The sequence below is a fragment of the Carcharhinus amblyrhynchos genome, chromosome 14 (assembly GCF_965287045.1).
Source record: "Carcharhinus amblyrhynchos chromosome 14, sCarAmb.v2.hapA, whole genome shotgun sequence".
Lineage (NCBI taxonomy): Eukaryota > Metazoa > Chordata > Chondrichthyes > Carcharhiniformes > Carcharhinidae > Carcharhinus > Carcharhinus amblyrhynchos.
In genome coordinates this window covers 62,567,304-62,589,363 of record NC_137337.1, presented here as the reverse complement: position 1 = coordinate 62,589,363, position 22,060 = coordinate 62,567,304, and the positions used below count along the sequence as shown (strand labels likewise).

Sequence of the window (22,060 nt, the reverse complement as noted above, 5' to 3'; positions counted from 1 at the left end):
AAATGCATTGCCCACTACAGCCCGACAGAGACAGTTCCATCTTCTGAAGAATAATTAAACACTATATTACCGGACTAATATTTTTCTTTGCAGAACTGTTCATAATTGGGTAAAGTAAAACAATGGGATGGAGCATATGTGCCGTCACAGGAAATTTAGAATTGCGGTATGACCCATGTCTACAAGCTCACATTGTTTATAATTAGAAAATCTTCATGACTCAGAACACCTTGTGAAGTCTCAAAAATATAGATCATATATAATGAGAATTCCATGATACTTCATGCAACAATTCAGTATAGACCGGAGTTAAACCTGCAGACATGTAGCAGCAGAATGCTGAATTGTCAGAGGTGCTGTTTCTTGGATGGAATGTTAAACCGAGACCGACCGCCCTCTCAGTTGGCTGTAAATGATCTCAGATAATATTTTAGGGAGTTCTTCCCAGTGTCATGGACAATATTTACACCTGAATCAACAATACAGAAACAAATTGTTTAGTCATTGTCACATCGCTGATTTTGGGATCTTGCTATGCACAAATTGGTTGCTGGGTTTTCTATGTTGCAACAGTGACTAATTTAAAAAGATTTAATTTGCTGCAAGGTCCTTTGAGGTGTCTAATGATTGTGATGGGTGCTAGATGAATGCAAGTCTTTTGTTTTGAATATCTCAATATAGTTTGTGTGGTCTTGCTGGAAGCTAATGATTACTAATGGTGTTTAATACACTACAACAGTGACTGAACTTGGTCTACGTGTTTTGTTGCCAAATTTAGTTAATAATTACTATGTTTTAGAATATAACTTTTAGTTTTAGGAATTAAAGTTTTTAACTATAGAGAAATGGGGACATCTGGTTAAGAAACTGATAAACAACCGAACATAAAGACAAACTAAATGAGCCTCGGCTTAGTTAACCTGTAGCTATCTTATAAGGTCAGAGCTGATAGTGAACAAAAATCTGAACAATAGGTGACCCATTTTTGTTCACCATGCGGAATGCGATTAGGGCTCAAGTTCAGTTTAGAATTCATGAAGGAAAATGCAGCTGGAAGACTTTGCCTAGTTTGCAGCTGGAGGAAGAAACCTACAGTGGTCTTCACGGAGCCTTGTGCCCGAAAGCAGAGTTAGCTTGGAAGCTGTAAGGCGGCAGTTGGATATCTGCCAATAATCAAAACAAAGAGCTGAAACTTCCATCGTCAAGATATTAAACAAAAGTTGGAGAATCGCTTAGCTGAAAAGCTAATGGAGAATAGTTGGAATACTGAGGAGAAATAAAGTGAATTGTGGAGGGCTTATACATATCTTGTGGGTTGGTTCCTAAAGGAGTGAATGAACCTCCAAGATTGTTCTAATGGATAGTTGGGGGAAGTAAAAAGTAGAATGGAGTTCATACCATAAGTAATTTTAAACCATAGTGTTAATCGTGCTTGATTTATTTAAATCTTATACGTAAAGTTTGTTTTTGTTTAAAAACGTGAAGTGGTGTGGCATAATTCAAGCAGTTAATTCTGGCAGATTTCTCCTTCAATATCAACAGCCTCAACAGGGTTGCAATAGTCTCCATTGTAAAGGACAGAAAATGCTTTTTGTATCACATCAATGTCAAAACAGGGCATTTTAGCTTCTGCAGGAGAAAAAAGCCTCATGGAAACTTAGGAAGGTAATGGAAATGGGAGGACAGACATTTCTGCTAATATTACTCCTATAAAATTGGATAGGATATATGATAGCAGAATGCAGGTAAGGGAGGCACGCTTGGTTTTCCTTTTTTATTATAGATGCAATCTGATGAAACAGAAGGCCTAGCATATATGTTCCACAAAAATCTGAATGACAACCAACATCTTGTTGGATACTATCAGACAGGGCAAGACTGCAAAATCATCATCATTGTTAATACTGTGAGATTCTTGATAGGCCACAGGCAGTTCATTTCATCTCCTTTGCTTGAACGCATTTGTATCTGTTCAACTTTACAAGAGAGGGCAGTAATTTTATGCTTTAAGCAACTGGGACCCCAAAGCTCCTTGGGTTACCCAACTAGGAACTATCCAGAAGTAGTCAAAGTACCTTAGCAATGAAGACAGAGTTGGCTTTGCAGTATTTTTGTTTCAATTCTTCAGCCTGTAAGTTAGATGTTAAGAATAACACCATTATATTTACTAACAGTAACTGATCTTATATAGATTGTGACTAATTTATTTTTGCTAATGAATTTAAACCCATTAAAATGAAAAAAAAGGCTATGTCATTATATGCATCTCGTATGAATATTGCAGTAAGAATCATGTGCAAGATGTAGATAAGACTCAAACAATATGCTTTAACTCCAGTCACAGAAGGGTGCTGATGGACTAATGTTTTTAATTTCTTCCTTGGCCTCTGAATTCAAGACAGTTTTGTACTGGAGCCATGCTCACCAGGAGACTTCCCAAATGCAATTTTGTTTGGGATAATTATGTCTAAGGGGAAAAGAAACTTTTATCTGGTTAGCCTGGGATGGATTTAACATCCTTGTTACTCCAGTCCCCTCAAGATAAAGGCTAACATTTCATTGGCTTTTTGATTGTATTAAATAAATTTATGTATCTGAATTCTTGAATCTCTTACTTATCTACTATTTCTAATATTTCACCATTTAGAAAATAATTCAGTTGATTTTCCTTTGGTCTAAACTAGATATAAACATATGGACATTTGAATTAGGGGAGTAGGCCACTTGGTCCCTCGAGCCTGTAACCTCAACCCACACTGCTGCCTCAGCACTGACCCTCTCACAGTGCGGAACTCCCTCAGCACAGAACCTCTCAGTGCGGAACTCCCTCAGCACTGACCCTCCCAACAGTGTGGAGCTCCCTAAACACTGAACCTCCCACAGTGTGGAACTCCCTCAGCACCGATCCTCCCACAGTGCGGCACTCCCCCAGCACTGACCGTCCCATAGTATGGCGCTCCCTCAGCACTGACCCTCCCTTGTTGATCACAAATCTATCTAGCTCTACTGTGAACGTATTCAAAGATTCTGCCTCCACTGCCTTTTGAAGTCTTACAACACCAGGTTAAAGTCCAGTAGGTTTATTTGGTAGCACAAGCTTTCAGAGCACTTCCCCTTCATAGGTTAGTGAAGAGTTGGGTTCACAAACAGGGCATATATAGACACAAACTCAATTTCAAGATAATGGTTGGAATGGGAGTCTTAACAGGTAATCAAGTCTTTATAGATGCAGACAATGCAAGCGGAGAGAGGGTTAAGCACCAGTTAAAGAGGTATGAATTGTCTCAAGCCAGGACAGTTAGTAAGATTTTGCAAGCCCAGGCAAGTTGTGGGGGTTACAGATAGTGTGACATGAACCCAAGATTCCGGCTGAGGCCATCCTCATGTTGTGGAACTTGGCTATCAGCTTCTGTTCTACAATTCTGCATTGTCATGTGTCTTGAAGGCTGCCTTGGAGAATGCTTACCCGAAGATCAGAGGCCAAATGCCCTTGACTTCTGAAGTGTTCCCCGACAGGAAGAGAATATTCCTGCCTGGTGATTGTTGAGTTGTGTCCATTCATCCGTGGAGGCCACTTGACAATCACCAGGCAGGAGTGTTCCCTTCTTGTCGTGGAACACTTCAGCAATCAAGGGCATTCAGCCTCCGATCTTTGGGTAAGCGTTCTCCAAGGTGGCCTTCAAGATACATGACAATGCAGAATCGCCAAGCAGAATTGATAGCCAAGTTCCACACACGAGGACGGCCTCAACTGGGAACTTGAGTTCATGTCACACTATCTTTAATCCCCACAACTTGCCTGGGTTTGCAAAATCTCACGAACTGTTCTGGCTTGAGACAATTCACACCTTTTTAACCCTTGGTTAACCTTCTCTCCACTCGTATTGTCTGCGCCTGTATAGACTTGATTACCTGTTAAGACTAGTATTCCAACCATTATTTTGAAATTGAGTCTGTGTTTATATATGCCCTGTTTGTGAACCCAACTCTTTACTCACCTGATGAAGGGCAGTGCCTACAAATAAACCTGTTGGACTTTAACCTGGTGATGTGAAACTTCTTGCTGTGCCCACCCCAGTCCAATGCTGGCATCTCCACTATTATGACTGCCTTTTGAGGAAGAGAGTTCCAGAGATTCAACCTTCTGAGAGAAAACATTTCTCCTCTTCTCCATCTTAAACAAGTGACCCCTTATTTTTAAACAGTGACCCCCTAGTACCCCTTTCATAAAACTACGATTGCCTTGATTTTTTCAATCGTCCTGCGTTGACAACTTTAATAATGGCTTCTAACATTTTCCCTCTGACATATTTTAAGCTAACTAGCTTATAGTTTCCCACTTTCTGTCTCCGTCCCTTTTAGAATAAAGGAGTTACATTTGCTATCTTCCAATCTAATAGAACCTTCCCCAAATCTAAAGAATTTTAGAAAATTAAAATCAAACATTACTAGATTTTCCAAGAACAGGAAATTTCCTCTCCACATTCACAGTCAATATGCCTCAAGATCTTAAATATTTTGATTTAGTCACCTCTTACTCTTCTAAATTCTGCTGAATGCAAGGCTAACCTCTCCAACCTTTCCTCACAAGACACCATGCCCATTCTTGGTATTAGTCTAGTAAACCTTCTCTGAACTGCTCCCACCACATTTACACCTATCCTTAAATTAGGAGACCAGTATAGCACACAGTACGCCAGATGTCATCTCACCAACCGCCTGTACAAATGAGGCATAACCACCATGCTTTTGTATTCAATTCCTCTCACAAACAATAACATTCTATTGGCTTTCTTAATTACTTGTAGTAACCTGTATACCAGCCTTTTGTTATTCATGCACTTGGATATCCAAATTCATTTGCATATTAGAGCTCTCACCATTTAATAAGTTTCTTTCTTATTCTTCCTGCCAAATGGGCAATTCTATATTTTTCAAATTATACTCTTTTGCCAGATTTTTGCACACTCACTTATCAATGTCCTTTCACCTCCTTACATCCTGTTAACAATTTACTTTCCGACTTATCTTTGTATCATCAGCAAATTTAGTGAACACACCCTCAATCTGATCTTCAACTTATTTCCATAAATTGTAAAAAGCTGAGGCCCCATCACTGATCTCTGTGGCACACCACTCATCACAGCCCACCAACCAAAGACCCATGTATGCCAACTATTTCCTGTTAGCTAACCAATCTTCAATCATGCCAATGTGTTACCCCTACACCATGAGCTACAACAATCTTTGATGTGACACCTTATCAAATGTCTTCTACATGCTGGGGCGGGGGCATGCCGTGTTTGCGGGTTTGGTCTGTGTGAGTGTTTTTGTGTCTTTTCTATATCTTTTTTTCTCTGTGGGTGTGGTTTGGCCTCTTTCAAGCTTACCTTCTCTTTCTAGTCGTTGGTTCCCCTCAGCCAGTGGGGAGTGTGGGGGGTGGAGCTCTGGGGTGTGGTGTTTGCCAATGTCAGCAGTTGGGGGGAGACTCCTTAGTGAGGAGAGATACCAGGCTATGTTAGGAATGCGAGATACTGGCTAGGAGGCCCTTGTGCTCCGACCTCAGAGCGATCAAGTTCATTAGCTAGAATGTCAGGGGATTAAATCATCCAGTTAAGCACAGTAAGATATTTCAGCATCTTCGACAACTGGGTATCCAAGTTGCATTCCTCCAAGAGACCCATCTCAGGCCAGTGGTCTACTTTGGAGTCTGTAGAGGATGGAGGGATCAATGCTTTCACTAAACGTTTCACACCAAGGTGTGGGGATGGCAATCCTCGTCCACAAGTCCTCACCCGTGGTAGTAGCCAATGACATTTCTGACTCAAATGGCCGATACGTCATTGTCACGGCAAACTATGTGGGACATCCCTTGTGTTAGCCAACCTGCATGCCCCAATTTGGGACTGTGAAAACTTTTCCGATCATTTGCGCATTACTTTCAGATTTGAATTCACATCAGTTGATACTGGGTGGAGATTTCAACTATTGGTTGAATCCTGCCCTGGACTGCAGAAATTATTAAATCATTTCTCAGGGAATACACATTGTTGGAGCCATGGAGGTTTCTTAACCTCACTAGTAGGGAATTCTTTTTCTCTCCAGTCCACCAAACATATTCACATATAGCTTACTTTTTGGTAGATAATAAACAGCTCCCTTGTACTCATGCTCCTACGAAACTCAGACAATGCTCCCTTGACTATGGACTTGGTAGTGGGGAGGAGGGTGGGCCCCCATAAGAAGCCTTAATACTTTTAATACAATTTAATACTTGTCTGCTTTCTGATGATGAATTTGTTAGATTTCTGCTAACTCAGGTCGATGATTTCTTAGAGTTTAATCATGCTCCAGGAGTCTTGGCAGCTTTGTGATGGGAGACGTTGAAGGTTTATTTTAGAGGCCAGATCATATCTTATTCAGCACACGAGACGAAGCAGAGCAGTAGGTGGTTGTCGGAATTGCTGGGGCATATCGCCCAAGTTGATACCACGTTCATTGTGGGGCCCATCCCCAAAGGTACATAAGGAACGTTTACTACTACAGGCGGAGTTTGAGACCTTATCCTCATGTCAAGCAGAAGAGATGGTGTTTAAATCTAAGTATACAGACTATGAGCATGAGGACAAGGCAAGCAAGCTACTAGCTCATCAGCTGCGCCAATTCTCTGCCAAAAGTCTAATACTATAAGTACAGATTTCGAATGGGGTCTCTACTGATCCACAGCGAATAAATGAACTATTTAGGGACTTTCACTTAACCCTCTATAGTTCAGAGTCTACCACTAATGAGGCAGACTTTCAGGAGTTCTTTGAAGTGCTGAATTTCCCTGTGATGGACAGGGGAGAGGCCATGGCCCTGGAGAATCCAATCAGCATTGAAGAAATTGTTAGGGTGGCCAGAACAATGCCGAGTGGGCAATTCCCAGGACCAGATTGAATTCTACAAAACATTTATGGATAGGGTGGCTCCCCTGCTACTGCACATGATCAATGAATGACATGAGAACAGCTCTCTCCCACAGACTTTGAGGAAAGCAATAATTTCGCTCATCTTTAAAAAGAATAAGGGCCTGCAAATCTGCAGCTCCTATTGATTGATCTCATTGCTGAATGTTGATCTCAAATTGATCTCTAAGATTTTGGCCATTCGCTTGGAAGACATTCTGCCCTCTATCATCTCGCCTGACCAGACTTATTAAAAATAGACATATGTACTCGAATATTTGGCAGCTGTTTAATATTATGTATGCACCTGCGATCTCCAAACTATCAGAGATATTAATCTTGGTGGATGCTGAAAAAGCATTTGATCAGGTAGGAATGGGATTATTTATTTTGTGCTCTCGGGAGGTTTGGGTTCGACCCAAAACTCATCTCCTGGATCAAAATACTGTACTCCACCCGTCTCGCCTCAGTTCGGACAAACGACATGCGTTCAGCTTTTTTCCCTTTGTCCTAGGGTACTAGGCAAGGATGCTCCCTCTCCCCCATTATTTGCCATTGCTATTGAACCTCTTGCTGAGGCTTTTCGTAACAGTAAACGAGACATGGGGATCGGTGGGGGGGGAATAGAGCGAGAGTATCACTGTATGCGGACAATCTACTATTGTATATCAGCGACCTGCCGAACTTGATTTCTGAAGTTTTATCTATACTAGAGAGGTTTGGTCATATTTCGGCGTACAAGCTTAACTTGAATAAGAATGAGCTCCTTTCTTTGAATGCAGCGGCTCATAGCCTCCTGCTCCACACCCTGCCTTTCAAGATTGTCACTAGGTAGCTTACTTACTTGGGAATGCAAGTGACTAGTAGGTTTAGTGAGCTCTTTGGAGCTAACTTTTCTCCACTCATTGGGCAGATGGAACAGGACCTCAAACATTGGTCCCTCCTTCCGTTATTGTTAGCGGGCTGTATCAATGCGGCGAAGATGAACATATTACCTAAGTCTTTACATCTCCTTCAGTGCATCCTGATGTTCATTCCCAAATTCTTTTTTCACAGACTTGATCGGCTCATGTCTGGAATAGGAAAAACCCAAAAATGCAGAGGACAGTCTTGCAAAGCCCTAAACGGGAGGGGATATGGGATTGCCCAATTTTCTATTTCATTATTGGGCAGGCAATATGAGGGCAGTGTGTTGGGTGCAGAGAGAGAGGCAACAAAAGGTTCTTTGTTGGCTGCAGTTAGAATCTTCCTCTAGTGATCTGTCTTCCTTGGCTGCCTTGATATGTTCCCCAGTAAATTTTCCCTCCTCCCTGTATACTAGGAGTGCACTTGTCAAGTCAACTCTTCGAATTTGAATGCTAATTAGATGCCACTTTGGGTTTTAGGCCTGGCCGCTGGCCTCCCCAGTACTGGCTAACAATTTTTTTCCTCCATCTATTTTGGATGGTGCCTTCAACATATGAGTCAAGCATGGGATCAGAACATTCCGGGACTTGTATGTGGACGGCGTGTTTGTGTCATTCCAGCAGGTGGTGGATAAGTTTGCTTTAGCTGCAATGTACTTTTTTTTCAGTTATTTGCAAATACGAGACTTTGTGCATAGGGCTGGCCCTCAATTTCCCTTCATGTTTGAATGATCTCTAGTACCTTGATTGATCCTACACAATATTTACAAAGGTTCTAAGCTTGATTCACAGCTGTAGTTTCTTCAAAAAGAATAAGTGGTGTAACTTCCTGTTTTGCAGACCTCTTATTCTTTTTGAAGAAACCATAACTGTCAATCAGGCTTAGAAAATATGTAAATATTGCGATTAGTCCAACTGGACTTATCTCTTTGATCCCTCTCAGAGCCCAAGGCACCAGGCCAGGGTGTCAGCACCAGGGTTCTGGAGGGCAGTGCACCATTGGCACTGACAAGGCACATGGCCCAAATGGGAGCCTGTGTGGGGGGATCTGAGGGGGAAGATGCCTCAGTGTGTGATTTGAGGGGGAAGAGTGCCTGATTCCATGTCTGAAGGAGAAGAACAACTGAGTGGGGTTCTGAGGGGGATGGCGGGGCCTGAGGGGTGTTGGGTGCTCGATTGGGAGTCTGGGAGAGAAGGAGAAGGGGGTCTGAGTTGGGGTTCTGAGGGGAGGTCTGGTAGAGTCACTCTATTGTCTTTATTTTTGGTGGAGTACCTATTTTTTATGGGTGCAGGGGAGGATGTTCCTTTGTTGAGGGATTAGTGGTGGTCCCCTGGTTAATGAAGGGGGAAGGGGAGCCCGTCTCTGAACACCTTTAAAAATGGTGCACCGATCTCGGAACTGCAAGGCTGGCTGGCGGGTTTCTCAAGATGACCTCTTTAACATTTTTCAATGGGTCAATCCCACCTGACAGATGCTGACAGCACCAGTGCAAAACACTCCTGTTTTTGCACCAGCGTGGGCACTTAGCCTGAAAATGGGAGAATTCTGCCCATTATTTTAAATGGACAATAATGCGCTAAGGTTTTTTGCCTCAGATATCTTTAATTTTCAGATATTTATAATTAGCAAGTGTTTTTTTCCACTGTTAATACCACAATTTATCACAGATATAATACAGAAACTTTGATGCTTCGTTCAAACCAGATCTCACCTTTAAAAAGTTTTCCAGAGCCTCACCAATGGTGGAAGATGGAAGTGTTCCAAAGAACGTTGTGGCTGCCTTCTTTTCGATCCAACTTAATTGCGCTACCTGTAAAACAAAATTAAAAAGTGCTTTGTAAAATTATGTAAATGATATGCATGTGAAATGTAAATCACTTATTTTACAAATTAACTTGTGGCATATTAAACATTAAACTAAACGACTGAAATGGAAACTATGTATGCAACAGATGCAAGAGATAATATTGCTTTGAATTAAATATAACCTTTTGCATGTACCATGGGTCATGAAGCTTCAGTTCACGACTTCAAGGTAACAGGTCGCTGTATATTTCTCATTCTGCAGGATCAAAACTATAGGTGCTAAAAGCTCAATGGCTAAAATGGAATGAGTTAAGGGAGCTTTAAGAGAAATTTGCGATGCAGTCTTTACATTTTGCATTGTGCTCTGATTATTACCAAATTGGTAAACTTCTTCATATTAATTAATCTGTAAATAAACGTGAGAAGAACCTAGTGTGACTCTGGCACTGCTTTTATTTTAAAATTCTCAGCCTTACTTTCAATTCCCTCCATGGCCTTGTCCTTTTCTGTTTCTTTAGCTTCCTCCATCTCTATGATCATTGTGCTTCCCCAATTCTGGCCTCTTGTGCATCCCCTATTTCCACTGCTCCATCATCGTTGGCTGTGCAGAAGCTTTAAACTCTAGAATTTCCTCCCTAAACCTCTCAGCTTCTCTATCTTGCTTTCTTCTTTAAAGTGTTCCTTAAAACCTACCTCCTTCACCAAGCTTTCGATCACCTCACCTCTTCTTCATGTGGCTTGGAAGCAAATCTGTTTTGGGATGTTTTTGCAAAGTGTCTCGGAATATTTTATTACATTACAAGGTACTATATAAATGTGTTATTATAGTGGATATGTGAGGCAAAGAAAGAAAATCTATTATTCATACTTTGTGCACACACAAGTCATAGGTTATAATATAGTAAGTTGTCATAGGTTATAATATAGTAAGTTTAAACTTGTTATTTCTTAACATAAAAAAAAATCACCCAACTAATTCTCCTTTGAATGCTTACCAGTCCAGATTTGGATGAGGGTGAACTGCTCTTAGCCCTTTGAAAATGCTACTGTATATTGTACTCAAAAAAAAATGAAAGTTATTGATAAACATTAGATATCGGCTACATTAGATGGGATAACTGAAGTCTCTCAGGAATCTAGCGTTTGCATTGTAATGACAGTAAAACTATCAGCATTTGCTATCTTAGCCTCATACCTCTAGTTCACCATTTTACAACAGATCCTTTTATTTTTGATAAGCAGGTTGGATAAAACATGCTACAGCTATTGAACACTTGAATATAATGAAACAGGACATTTCCACTTAGCAACATTTCTTACCAACATTACGATGAAACTTGAATCAGCACAGTTTCACTCATAAGTCTTACAAGACTTCATAGAACATAGAACAGTACAGCACAGGAATCGGCCCTTTGACCCACAATGGTGTGCATGACATGAAATCAAATCATTCCATTTAATCTTACCTACATATTTTAATTCCCTTTAACAGAATCTTCCCCATATAGTCTAACCCAATGCTTTGTTCTAATAGCCTTAATCCATTACCCACATACCCTTCCCCACACATCCCCCAACCCCACTCTTCCCACACCTAAAAATGTCCTGAAATCCGTGTACCAAAGAAATGCCAGGCGGGTGGCCTTAATGACTATTGCCCAGTGGTTCTGACATCCATCATTATGAAGTTTTTCAAAATATTAGTCACAGCACGCATCAACTCCTGTCTCCCAGCTTGCCTGGATCCACTACAGTTTGCCTATCATCACAACAGGTCCACAGCTGACGCCAGACGCCATTTTACAACCTTATAAGTACCTGTTTTTTCGCGAGTAAAGGTTGTAAAATCAAAAGCAAGCTGACTAGCAGGAATGGCGCCTGTTTTTGCGCCCATTCCCATCTTACCAAAAAAAAAGCCTCGATTGGGAGCTTGTGGTGGGGTAGACTCACACTGCTTGGGTTTAACACTTCATGCAGTGTAACTCCAATGAAATGTCAAACCACATTTAAACTGTGCCTGAGGTTTTTCTTTTGACCTCCTGGACACTTTTTAATTGGAACTGGAGTAAATTATCCTGGCACAGTTATCCACCCCATACTGTCTACATGGTAACATTTAACTGCTAGGAGAAATGTGCTGTGCAAGATTGTAATCACACATGGACATGTTGCAATGGAGAACAGTAGTTCCTGAAAAGCAATGTAGGCTATATAGACAATAAGATCAGGAAAAATAGGAACAGCAGTAGGCCATTTAGCCTTTCAAGCCTGCTCCGCCATTCAATAGGATCATGGCTGATCTGACATTCCTCAAGTCCATTTTCCTACCCTTTCCCTATTATCCTTGATTCCCTTATTGATCAAAAGTCTATCTATCTTAACCTTAAATATACACAAGAGCTCTGTCCCCAGAACTCTCTGTGGCAAGGAGTCCCAAAGAATTACAACCTGCAGAGAAGAAATTCTTCCTCATCTCAGTCTTAAATTGGTGCTCCTTTATTATGAGAGTATGTCCGCTAGTCCTAGACACTCCCGTGAGGACAAACATCCTCTCAGTGTATACCCTGTCAAGCCCTTTTAAAGTCAGATATGTTTCAATGAGATCACTGGGTGGCAAGGTGGCACAATGGGCATCACAGTGGCACAATGATTAGCACTGCTGCTTCATGGTGCCAGGAACCTTGGTTCGATTCCAGCCTCAAGTAATTGTGTGTGGAGTTTTTATGTTCTTCCCATGTCTGCGTGGGTTTCCTCTGGGTTCCGGTTTCCTCCTACAGTCCAAAGATGTGCAGTGAAGTTGACTGTCCATGCTAAATTGTTCCTTACCATCAGGGGGATTAGTAGGGTAAAAAAGTGAGGTTACGGGTGTAGGGCCTGGTTGGGATTGTTGTCCGTGCAGACTTAATGGGCTAAATGGCCTCCTTCTGCACTGTAGGAATTCTATGATTTCCTCATAAGACCATCCCTCCATACCATGGATCATCATACTGAGCCTTCTTTCAACTGCTTCCAATGAAATAAAGGCAGGAATCTTATCACTGTTCATACTAGTGGTATTTTCCTATCCTGCCAATGTGAATGAAGATTTGGTTGGTGCCAAGTTCTCCAACTTCGCTGCAGCATGGCATGAAGGCAAGTAAGATCACGCCCAGTATCTCCCCTTAAATAAGAGGACCAAAACTGCTCACAGTTCCTCCGATGTTGTCTCACTAATACCTTGTACAGTTGCAGCAAGACTCTCCTACTTTATATTCGAATCCTTTTGAAATAAGGGCCAACATTCCATTAGCCTTTCTGATTACCTACTGCTCCTGTGTGCTAGCGTTCTATGTTTTGTGCACGAGTACTCTCTGTCATATACTGTCAGTTCTCATCTTCCAGAGACTGCCAATTTATGAGCAGCTTTATCCTACACAGTTAAAATCACCAGAATGCTCTAAATTCACTTCTCACTTAAAATGAATAGTCAGCAAGGAGAGACATTCATTCTTCAGTGAGTTGGATTGAATCCCAGATCACATGACAACTTGTTATCCATAATTGGGAATAACAGTGAGTTTGCTCTTTCAGTTGGCCACCAAAGGGAGAGGACAAGTAAAAATTTCCTAAAGAAACAAGAATGGGGTTATGGTGCAGGTTAACTCTAGCAGTTTGATTTAGATAATAGAATAGAAAGCCACATATCCGAATTTGCTGATGGCCCAAAGGTAGATTGCATTTTAAGTAATGTAGATGGGGGCATATAGTTGGAAATATAAAATTGCAAACAGATTTTGATAAAGTGAATGAACAAAACTGTGCATATGGATTTCAAAGTAGGCAAATATGAGGTCTTCTGCTTTGGAAGGGTAGATCATGGCACTTTTAAAATGGTGAAAACAGTGGAGATCAAAGAAACATGAGGTTTCAGGTATATTGATCAAAGTGTCAGGAACATGCACAGAAATGCTCATGAAGGTTTGTCCAGCATGTGGCTCATGGGCCACAATCTGGCCTGCCAACCCTTTAAAAATGGAAGGTACCATGTTATTACCTTAAAGTTTGAATTTCTAGGATTCATGGATTTTCTCACCTGCTTTTCCTGATGCCAATATCTAAAAATCACCCTAAGCATAAGGCTGATAAGAACATAAGAACATAAGAAATAGGAGCAGGAGTAGGCCATCTAGCCCTTCGAGCCTGCCCCGCCATTCAATAAGATCATGGCTGATCTGTCGTGTCTCAGTTCCACCTTCCTGCCCTCTCCCCATAACCCTTAATCCCCTTGTCTATCAAAAACCTATCAACCCGCGTCTTAAATATATTTAGCGAGGCAGCCTCCACCACTTCAACGGGCAGAGAATTCCACAGATTCACCACCCTTTGAGTGAAGAAGTTCCTCCTCAACTCTGTTCTAAACCGCACCCCCCCCCTTTATCTTGAGGCTGTGCCCTCTAGTCCTACTGTCCTTTCTGAGCGGGAAGAGCCTCTCCACCTCTATCCTATCCATCCCATACATCATCTTATGTGTCTCAATGAGATCTCCCCTCATTCTTCTAAACTCTAACGAGTACAAGCCTAGTTTATTCAGCCTCTCCTCATGGTTCGACCCCCTCAACTCCGGTATCAGCCTAGTAAACCTCCTCTGCACTCCCTCCAAGGCCAAAATATCCTTGTGTAAGTGCGGCAACCAGAACTGCACACAGTACTCCAGCTGCGGCCTCACCAGTGCCCTGTACAGTTGCAGCAAGACCTCCCTACTTTTATATTCAATCCCCCTCGCTATGAAGGCCAGCATCCCATTCGCCTTCCTGACCACCTGCTGCACCTGCAGGCTGGGTTTTTGCGACTCATGCACAAGGACCCCGAGGTTCCTCTGCACTTGTCGCATGCTGCAGTTTGGGTGGGTGGGGGGTTGTGGTGAGGAGTCTATGATGCTGGGACTACTCAGGATTGGGAACTGGGGGTTGGTACAGTCCTGAAAATGGCAACCACATGAAGAAAGCAGTGAGTGAGAGGGGGGAGGGAGGGGGAGAGAGTAGAGGGAGATCGTGAGAGAGAAGAGAGAGTACAGGCAAAGATAAAGGGCGGATGCTTCAATCTCATTTGTATCTGCCCCGCTACCAAGGAGAATGGAGAATTTGACGCTCAGCCAAAACACCATTCATTGCAGCGACACTGGAGAATCCCAGCTGTTTTTGATGGAGAGAGAGGGAGTAAGGAGGGAGAAAGGAGGGAGAAAGGAGGGAGAAGAGGATTGGGGAATGCTTTCAGCAATGCTCCTCTTCTATTACAGGTGTTACAGACCACAGAAACCTTCCTCCAATGTCTTGCCAGTACCAGTAGCCTTTCACCACATCCCCTCCTCCCTGCCAGTTGGCCACCACACCCACCAACCCCCTCCCTGTCAAAGCATCACCAGCCCTTGGGCTAATATATGTCCTTTATGTCTAGAGGACTAAAATACATGGGCATAGAAGTCAAGTTTCAGCTATTAAAAACCCTGGTTAGACCACACTTGGAATACAGTGACATCTCTGGGCAGCACATCTTTGGCAGGATACATTGGCCTTGGAGGGAGTGCTGCATAAGTTTATCACAATTACACCTGGATCCCAAGGGTTAAATTATGAGGAAATAGCACACAAATTAGGGTTGCATCCCTGGAATTTAGAAGGTTAAGTGGTGACTTGATTAGTGTTTCTATATTAAGGAGAACAGCAAGGATACATAGAAAGAAACAATTTTCACCGGTTAGGGAGTCTAGGATTAAGGGAGAGTCTAAAAATCAGAAGTGACATTAAAGACTTCTGCACACAAAAGGTGGTAGAAGTTTGAGACACCCTTTTGCAAGTGGCAAATAATCTAAGATCAGTTGCAGATGTTAAATTTGAGATTGATAGACATTTATTATCCAAGAGTATTAAGGGATATGGGGTGAAGGCATTATATACAATCAGGTCACAGATCAGCCATAATTTCATTGAATGGTGGTGGAACAGTGAGGCTGAATGATTCTGTTTTGATGTTCTTAGCTGTTTGTTTGTATTGTTAGGATCCAGGGGAAAGGCATTGTTTAATCAAATACTTTGAGCACATATAAATAGGGTACAACTGGGGCACTTGGTGCGAGAAGAGTTATGAGACTGAACGAAATCAATAAACTCTCTCAGTTTAGAAAAGCTCTGTGTCTCTGTTTTGAGTTCACCAACAGGTTTGGATTCTATTAGCACTGATCAGCAGGGACAGGGAACAACAAGTACTATATGGGAAATAATCTAAAATCAGTGAATCTTGCAGGGAAACCAAAAATCAACAGGGAAATAAAGTTGAACAATTTCTCCAAATAAGGGACTGTTACTTTGGGGTAAACATTTTGTTCAAATAAAAAAGATTAAGCAACATGATTGGTCTGAGTACACTTGATTGGCTGATCCACCTCAAGAAGTGCCCTTAATCAGAGCTCACATTACTTTGAATTAAGTTTTCAGCAGGGATCTCCCAGGAGACACAGTGTGGTATTATATCAGAGTTTGAGAATGGGTAGTTCAGACTGGGAAGTCAACTGGCTCCAGACATTTGGAGCAATTTACCCATCACAGCCCACATCATAGTGACAGAGTGATAGTATAATGAAACACCAACTGCTTTTATTAACCTTTTTTCACTCATGGTAAAAGTAGCTAACTTCACGGCTTTAAAACCACATTTCTAGTACAATTACAAATCTCACTTGTACCACTGAACGTATTTCTGTAAATGAATGAGCAAGCTTTCTGTTATCTTTTATAAATAAGAAAATTGCATGTAAGGATTAAACAGCCAGTAGTACACATCAACTTCATGAATTGAGACACTACATGATAATAAAACATCAATTATTTCTATTTACTTCTCAGGTTCAAAGTCCCTGTAAGTCATTCTGCGTTTTTAAACTGCAAGTCATACCTGCAAGTCATTCTGCAGTTCTAGAACCATATTTCTGGTAGAATTACAAATCTCACTTGTGCCACAGAAGACATTTCTATAAAATAATGAATATGTGTTCTGTCATCTTAATAAATGGCAAGTATTACAACCATTTCTTTGCTAAAACTCACTGAAGGGTATATAATGTATTTACATTTTAATATATTAATACAGTTTCTCCCATTTGCTTTTGCAGGTTTTGACACTTAGCCAGGTCTCCACATATGTTGCTAGATGCTGATTGTCAATGAGAATCAGAATTTAGAAAGGGGTTAAAAGGAACATTGATGAAATCCGTTGGCCAACTAGCAATTTGTGACAGATTATGGGCACCACTCAGAAGGCAAATAACAGGTGTCACTCTACTAGGTTGATATTTAGTATCAATTTAGAGAAACCAACAAGTACTCCCAAAGAATAAGGAGGCACAACCATGCTGCAGAATGCACTTTTGGTGACAAGTCTGTCTGTGTGTTCGAAGATTTCATCCTCTAATAGTGAATGGATTATGTTCCAAAGCACTACATTAGAGGCTGAAGCTCTACCTGTATGACTTTGTATGGCAAAAGTCTGCTAGCAGAGGAAAGATTTAGTGGTAGAATTAGGAAAAGACAATGACTGTTTACTTTCCTGGCATCAAGAAGCTTCATGACAAACTCAGTAACTAACTTGCTGATTCTTATGAAGTTTAATGTTTTTGATTGCATTGCTGCAAAATTAATATAAAATTGAAGGAACTTATTTTTATAAAATATCTCATCACATCATTTGTTGAAGTCCCAGAGCTTTCACTTAAAAGTCTTAAGTACAAGATCACCCAAACAGCACTGATATGAATTTAGTTTATGTTTCTAGTGGTTTGTTAAATGATAAATATCAGCCAGGTCACAAGGAAAACCCTTCCTCAGTGCTATGGAGCATTGTGGAAGAGTTAGAGTAAATGTGATAATAAACAGCATGAGGAAGCCCAGAGAAATATTGTTGCTGAGGCTTGGAGTGAATTTGAAGAGTATGAGGAACTCTATTGAAGCATTGCAGGAAACCACAGAGTAGCATTGCAGAAGAGACCCAGAATGAATTTAAACTGTATGGGGAATTTGGGTGGTAGCAGGGCTGAAACAAAATTGTGAAGAATTTGAAAAATAGTGTACACATTGGACAACATAGGAAGAATCAGCAGAAACCGAGGAATAAAAGGTCAATTATTTATCCACCATATAGTAGGTAAAGGATTACTTAAAAATAATAAGAGCAAGGGCAAGATCTGGAACTATCAACCTTGCCCTGAACTATAAATTTTGCATATGCATACAGGTATAAATAGACTAAACATAACAAACTGAGCAACAGAAATAACTAATTTAGTATTAAGGCAATTCAGTTAATAGATCAGAGAAACAAATATGATAGAAAAGATAAAACAATAAATTATTTCCAGAGGAGTGGGGAGTGTCCTGAACAAGGGAGTATGATCTTAAAATTAATGCTAACTCATTCAAAGGTGAAATGAGGAACTATATTTTCACAAAATGGCAGCAGAAAACCTGGAGCTCTTAAAGGTCGTCAATGATGTTGGGGCAATTCAATTTTTTAAGATTTTGAGATTGACAGATTTTTGTTAGGTGAGGGTACCAAGGCTTATGGATCAAAAATTATCTGATATCCACAGCAATCATGGTGATAGTTGAAGCTTAAAGATTTGATCTGCCTACTCAAACTCTTAAATTTAGATAGTGCTATGTGTTTAAATAACTTTGCCATTATAAAGTGCCACCCAACATGTTTCTAAAGCTGACAGTATCCCAGAACCCCTCAACCTTGGCTAGTATTGCAGCGGAAGCATAATCTGCTCATCATTTAACTTCCAACTTTGTCTCTTATGACTTGTGTATACTCACTGGAGGTCACCAGGGGTTTGATGACTCCAAGTGTGAAGGGTTTGTAGAACGATCCAAAAGCCAATGCCAGGAGCTCAATCCCCGGGCCGCGTGAAGCTGTTACCAGGGTAAGAATGGAACTGTGGGCCGAGTGTTGGACACCCCCAGTTCCAGACTGATACCAAGTGAGCTGAGTCTTTGCAACATTTTTATTCTGATTTCCAGGCTGGGGACTAAGTTGGTTGTTTCAGTGGCTCTGTGAACTGCCTCTGGAGGGAGGGAGCAGCTTGCCTGATACATTTGGATGTTAAGAGTTGGTTGTGGGCTGCTGACTGGTGCTGACATTGGAGGAATTGATGATCTTTTTGTCAGGCCACTTTTTAATTCCTTGTTTAATATAGGAATCTAATTGTATATAAAAATTCCTAAAGTGAGAGAAAAATCTGATAATTGATTGCTAGTGTCAATGGGGAGCGCTTCTCCACCCAGCATATAAATCTATTTTGGCGTAGGTTTCACACAATGAGACAAATTGAGAGGAAGACTTTTTATTAGTTTTTTTGCTGCTTTGTATATCTTAGCCTCAACAAAAGATACTCTAAAACCTAATCTATGCAACCTTACCTAAACTATTTTTAAATGTCCACTAAGCTGATCTTGTCACATTCCGTAAAAATGGGACAGTTCAGTTATACATTGAACCCTGGCAGATCAAAGCAATAGTTAAACACAGTTAGAGTGTATTATAATATTATGATTGGCTGGAATCCAACATACTCAAATAAGTATTTCATATTGTGTCATTCTAATGCGTGACAGTTTCGATGCCAAGATACTTAACAACTCAGTGCTTTGTATAATTATGATCTCCTAATCAGAAAGAAATGCCTGGGTTAATGGTTTTAGAGTGACCAGTGGTGGCAGTTAACAGCTGCTTTTATTTTATTCAAACCCATACGAGAACTTCAATCTCACTTATTTCCAAAGAAAGAAAATGGCATAAACATCCCTTTGGTACAAAGATACTGGCCAGGATTCTCCCAAAAAATGCTAAATGTTAAATTCGCATAAAAACGGGGGTAACTTGCACTATTTTTTTTAAGCAGGATTTTCAAACTGAATCTCCTGCACTCTGAGCACTGCAGAGTGCCCCAGCGAGATTCATGATGAAAATCCGGAGACGGGGCCTATTCCCACAGGAGAGGCTGGCAGCATAGCACTGAGGAGGCCACTGCGCAAACTGTCTTTATATTCCCTGTTTATGAATACAAGTCCTCACTCGCCTGATGAAGGAGCTTGAGACTCCGAAAGCTACTGCTGTCAAATAGACCTGTTGGATTTTAACCTGGTGTTGTGAATCTTGATAGTCCCACCCCGACGTCCAGCTCTGATCAGCCCCTTCTCTTCCTCTGTCACTGAGCTTAATGCAGAGTGGAAGCGGGACTCCTCACTCGTATCGATCACCTCTCAATTGGCCCTGCCCCCAATAGGCCCCCCACCCCCACCCCCAGGCACTGCCTGGTGCATAGTGTCAAGGTGCCCTTTGGGCATCGGCACTTCTCCCCTTGGGCAGTGCCAGGGGGCCAAGCTGCACTGCCAGCCTGGCAATGCTCAGGCGACATCCCTCTTAGCCCCAACCTCCTGGGGGGGCCTCCATGGTCTCCCTTCATTCCAATAGGGTCGGATAAACACCGCTGGAGTGAACTACTCCTGGCAGGGGTGCAATGGAGATGCTAGCGGGCCTGGAGACTTCAGTCCAAGGCTCGCTAATAATATTAAAATAGAAGTTAAATACAAATTTAAATATTTAAATCAGCTCATGACCCCTGAAATTCAGGCCCGGAGACATGAGGCCAGTTGGAGAGGAGGGGGTGAGAAGTGGGTGGACAGTGAGGAGCCCATTAAGCTGGCTCCACTGATGCATCCCAGCCGTGGGTAAAGTGCTGTCACTATGTGCAAACAAAACACGTAAATTGTTCAGAGAAACACATGTGAGTATCTCTGGCTTTCTTTTCAACTCAGTTGAGGCTGGAGTATAAATCCACAGGCACTGAGTACCAGTCAGTACCATGCCAACTTTGTGTGGAGATACAAGCAATGAATATTGGCAGGATATTTGGTAGATGAGGATTGCACTACTCTGATACTATCCAACTAATGTTCAGGTTTGCTTTCCAAGAGATGTCTTTAAATAATGATCAGAAAAGGGAATTCCTGCTCATCTTTCCTTCCCCTATGCCTATGATTCTGAAAACTCTTCTGCCTTCCACTTGGGATCAACTGTACACAGCAAAATGTTGTGGTACTGAACTAACAATGGATTTTTATGACTAGTTTATGACACTTGAATTTGAGTTTCAATACCTTTGAAGATCCCCCTGCAACACCATCTCTCTTGAAAGTCCCTTCTCTTATGAGCACAGGGTACAAAAAAGGGTTTGCAGGCAATTTGAATGTGGAGACAATCAAAGTTGTGTCATCTCATAAGAAATAGAGTAGGAGTAGACCACAGGGCCCTCAAATCTGCTGTGTCATGTCTGAACTCGACTTTCCTGTCTGATTCCCATATTCCTCAGTTCCAAGCAACTAGAAATCCATCTATCTCAGTCTTACACAAATCAAAGTTAGATTTCACAAACCTCTGGGATAGAGATGTTCAAAGATTCACATGCCCCTGAGTGAAGAAATTTCTCCTCACCTCAATCAACCCCTGATCCTGGGACTATGCCCTTGTGTAGTAGATTCCTCAGCCAGGGGAACATCTTCTCAGTATCTACCCTGTAAAGTTCACATTTTTTCCCTGAATAGACCAGATGCTGTGACCAACAGTAGCACCTTCAACCGATAGATCAGTTAGCTCAGAACAGACCAATCTTTGCAGCCTTCATGGCTGTTCTACACAATGCATAATACTCACGAAACCATTTGGAAAGTTAACTTTTTCCATTAAAAAAAATAAAACCAAACCAATGCATGACACTGTTCCAAATACTAATGATTGCTGGTGTTGCAGTTACAATGATTGGTCACAATTCCTGCAGAATTTTTGTTTGTAAAACATGCAAGTCAGCAGTTTGAAAGCAGTGTCTCAAGGAAATTTATTAGCCTGCTTTATACAGGGAGATTCTACCATTCCACTGGTGCTGGAAGCTGGAAAGTTAGCAATCCTTGCACAATGATATTAAGTGGCCTCTAGGGTGCAGGAATAATAATCCCTTTAAAGTGGTTGAAAGAGCTCTGGCATTGCCACACATGCACAAGTTACTATCCTTGACTCATGGTAATCCCTCAGGATGCCATCTGGCCTCATAAATTACCACAAAAGGACGCAAGCATCAAATGTGTCAGGCATGGAACTGTCCACAAAAATCTTTTAAAACTTGTGCTGCAGATGGACCCTGCACAGCTGTTTGACAACAAACATCCATGTGACCAAACTGATTATGTTTAAGTTTGTTTTTTAAGTTTGTGTGAACTTAGTGCAATTATCAATATCACTCTGCAAAGTTGGCAGAAAAATGAAGTTGAATTTTCTGTAATTCCATTGTTTATTGATCAGTTGTACTAATGCAT

The 22,060-nt window shown here is 41.4% G+C and overlaps 1 protein-coding gene across 5 annotated transcripts in view; it reads right to left on the bottom strand.

Moving 5' to 3' along the window:
- Positions 1-22,060, bottom strand: part of LOC145352735 (regulator of microtubule dynamics protein 3-like) — a 315,582-nt gene that overhangs the window by 45,424 nt on the left and 248,098 nt on the right. For all 5 annotated transcript variants that reach the window (XR_013888574.1, XR_013888575.1, XM_080202997.1 and 2 more), the window contains exons 9-10: positions 9,565-9,663; positions 2,076-2,129 (exon numbers count right to left, since the gene is read on the bottom strand). Coding sequence is in view for 3 of the 5 variants with exons in the window: in XM_080202997.1 (XP_080059123.1) it covers positions 2,076-2,129; positions 9,565-9,663 (153 nt within the window). In the remaining 2 variants the exon portion in view is untranslated. The remainder of the gene's footprint in view (positions 1-2,075; positions 2,130-9,564; positions 9,664-22,060) is intronic.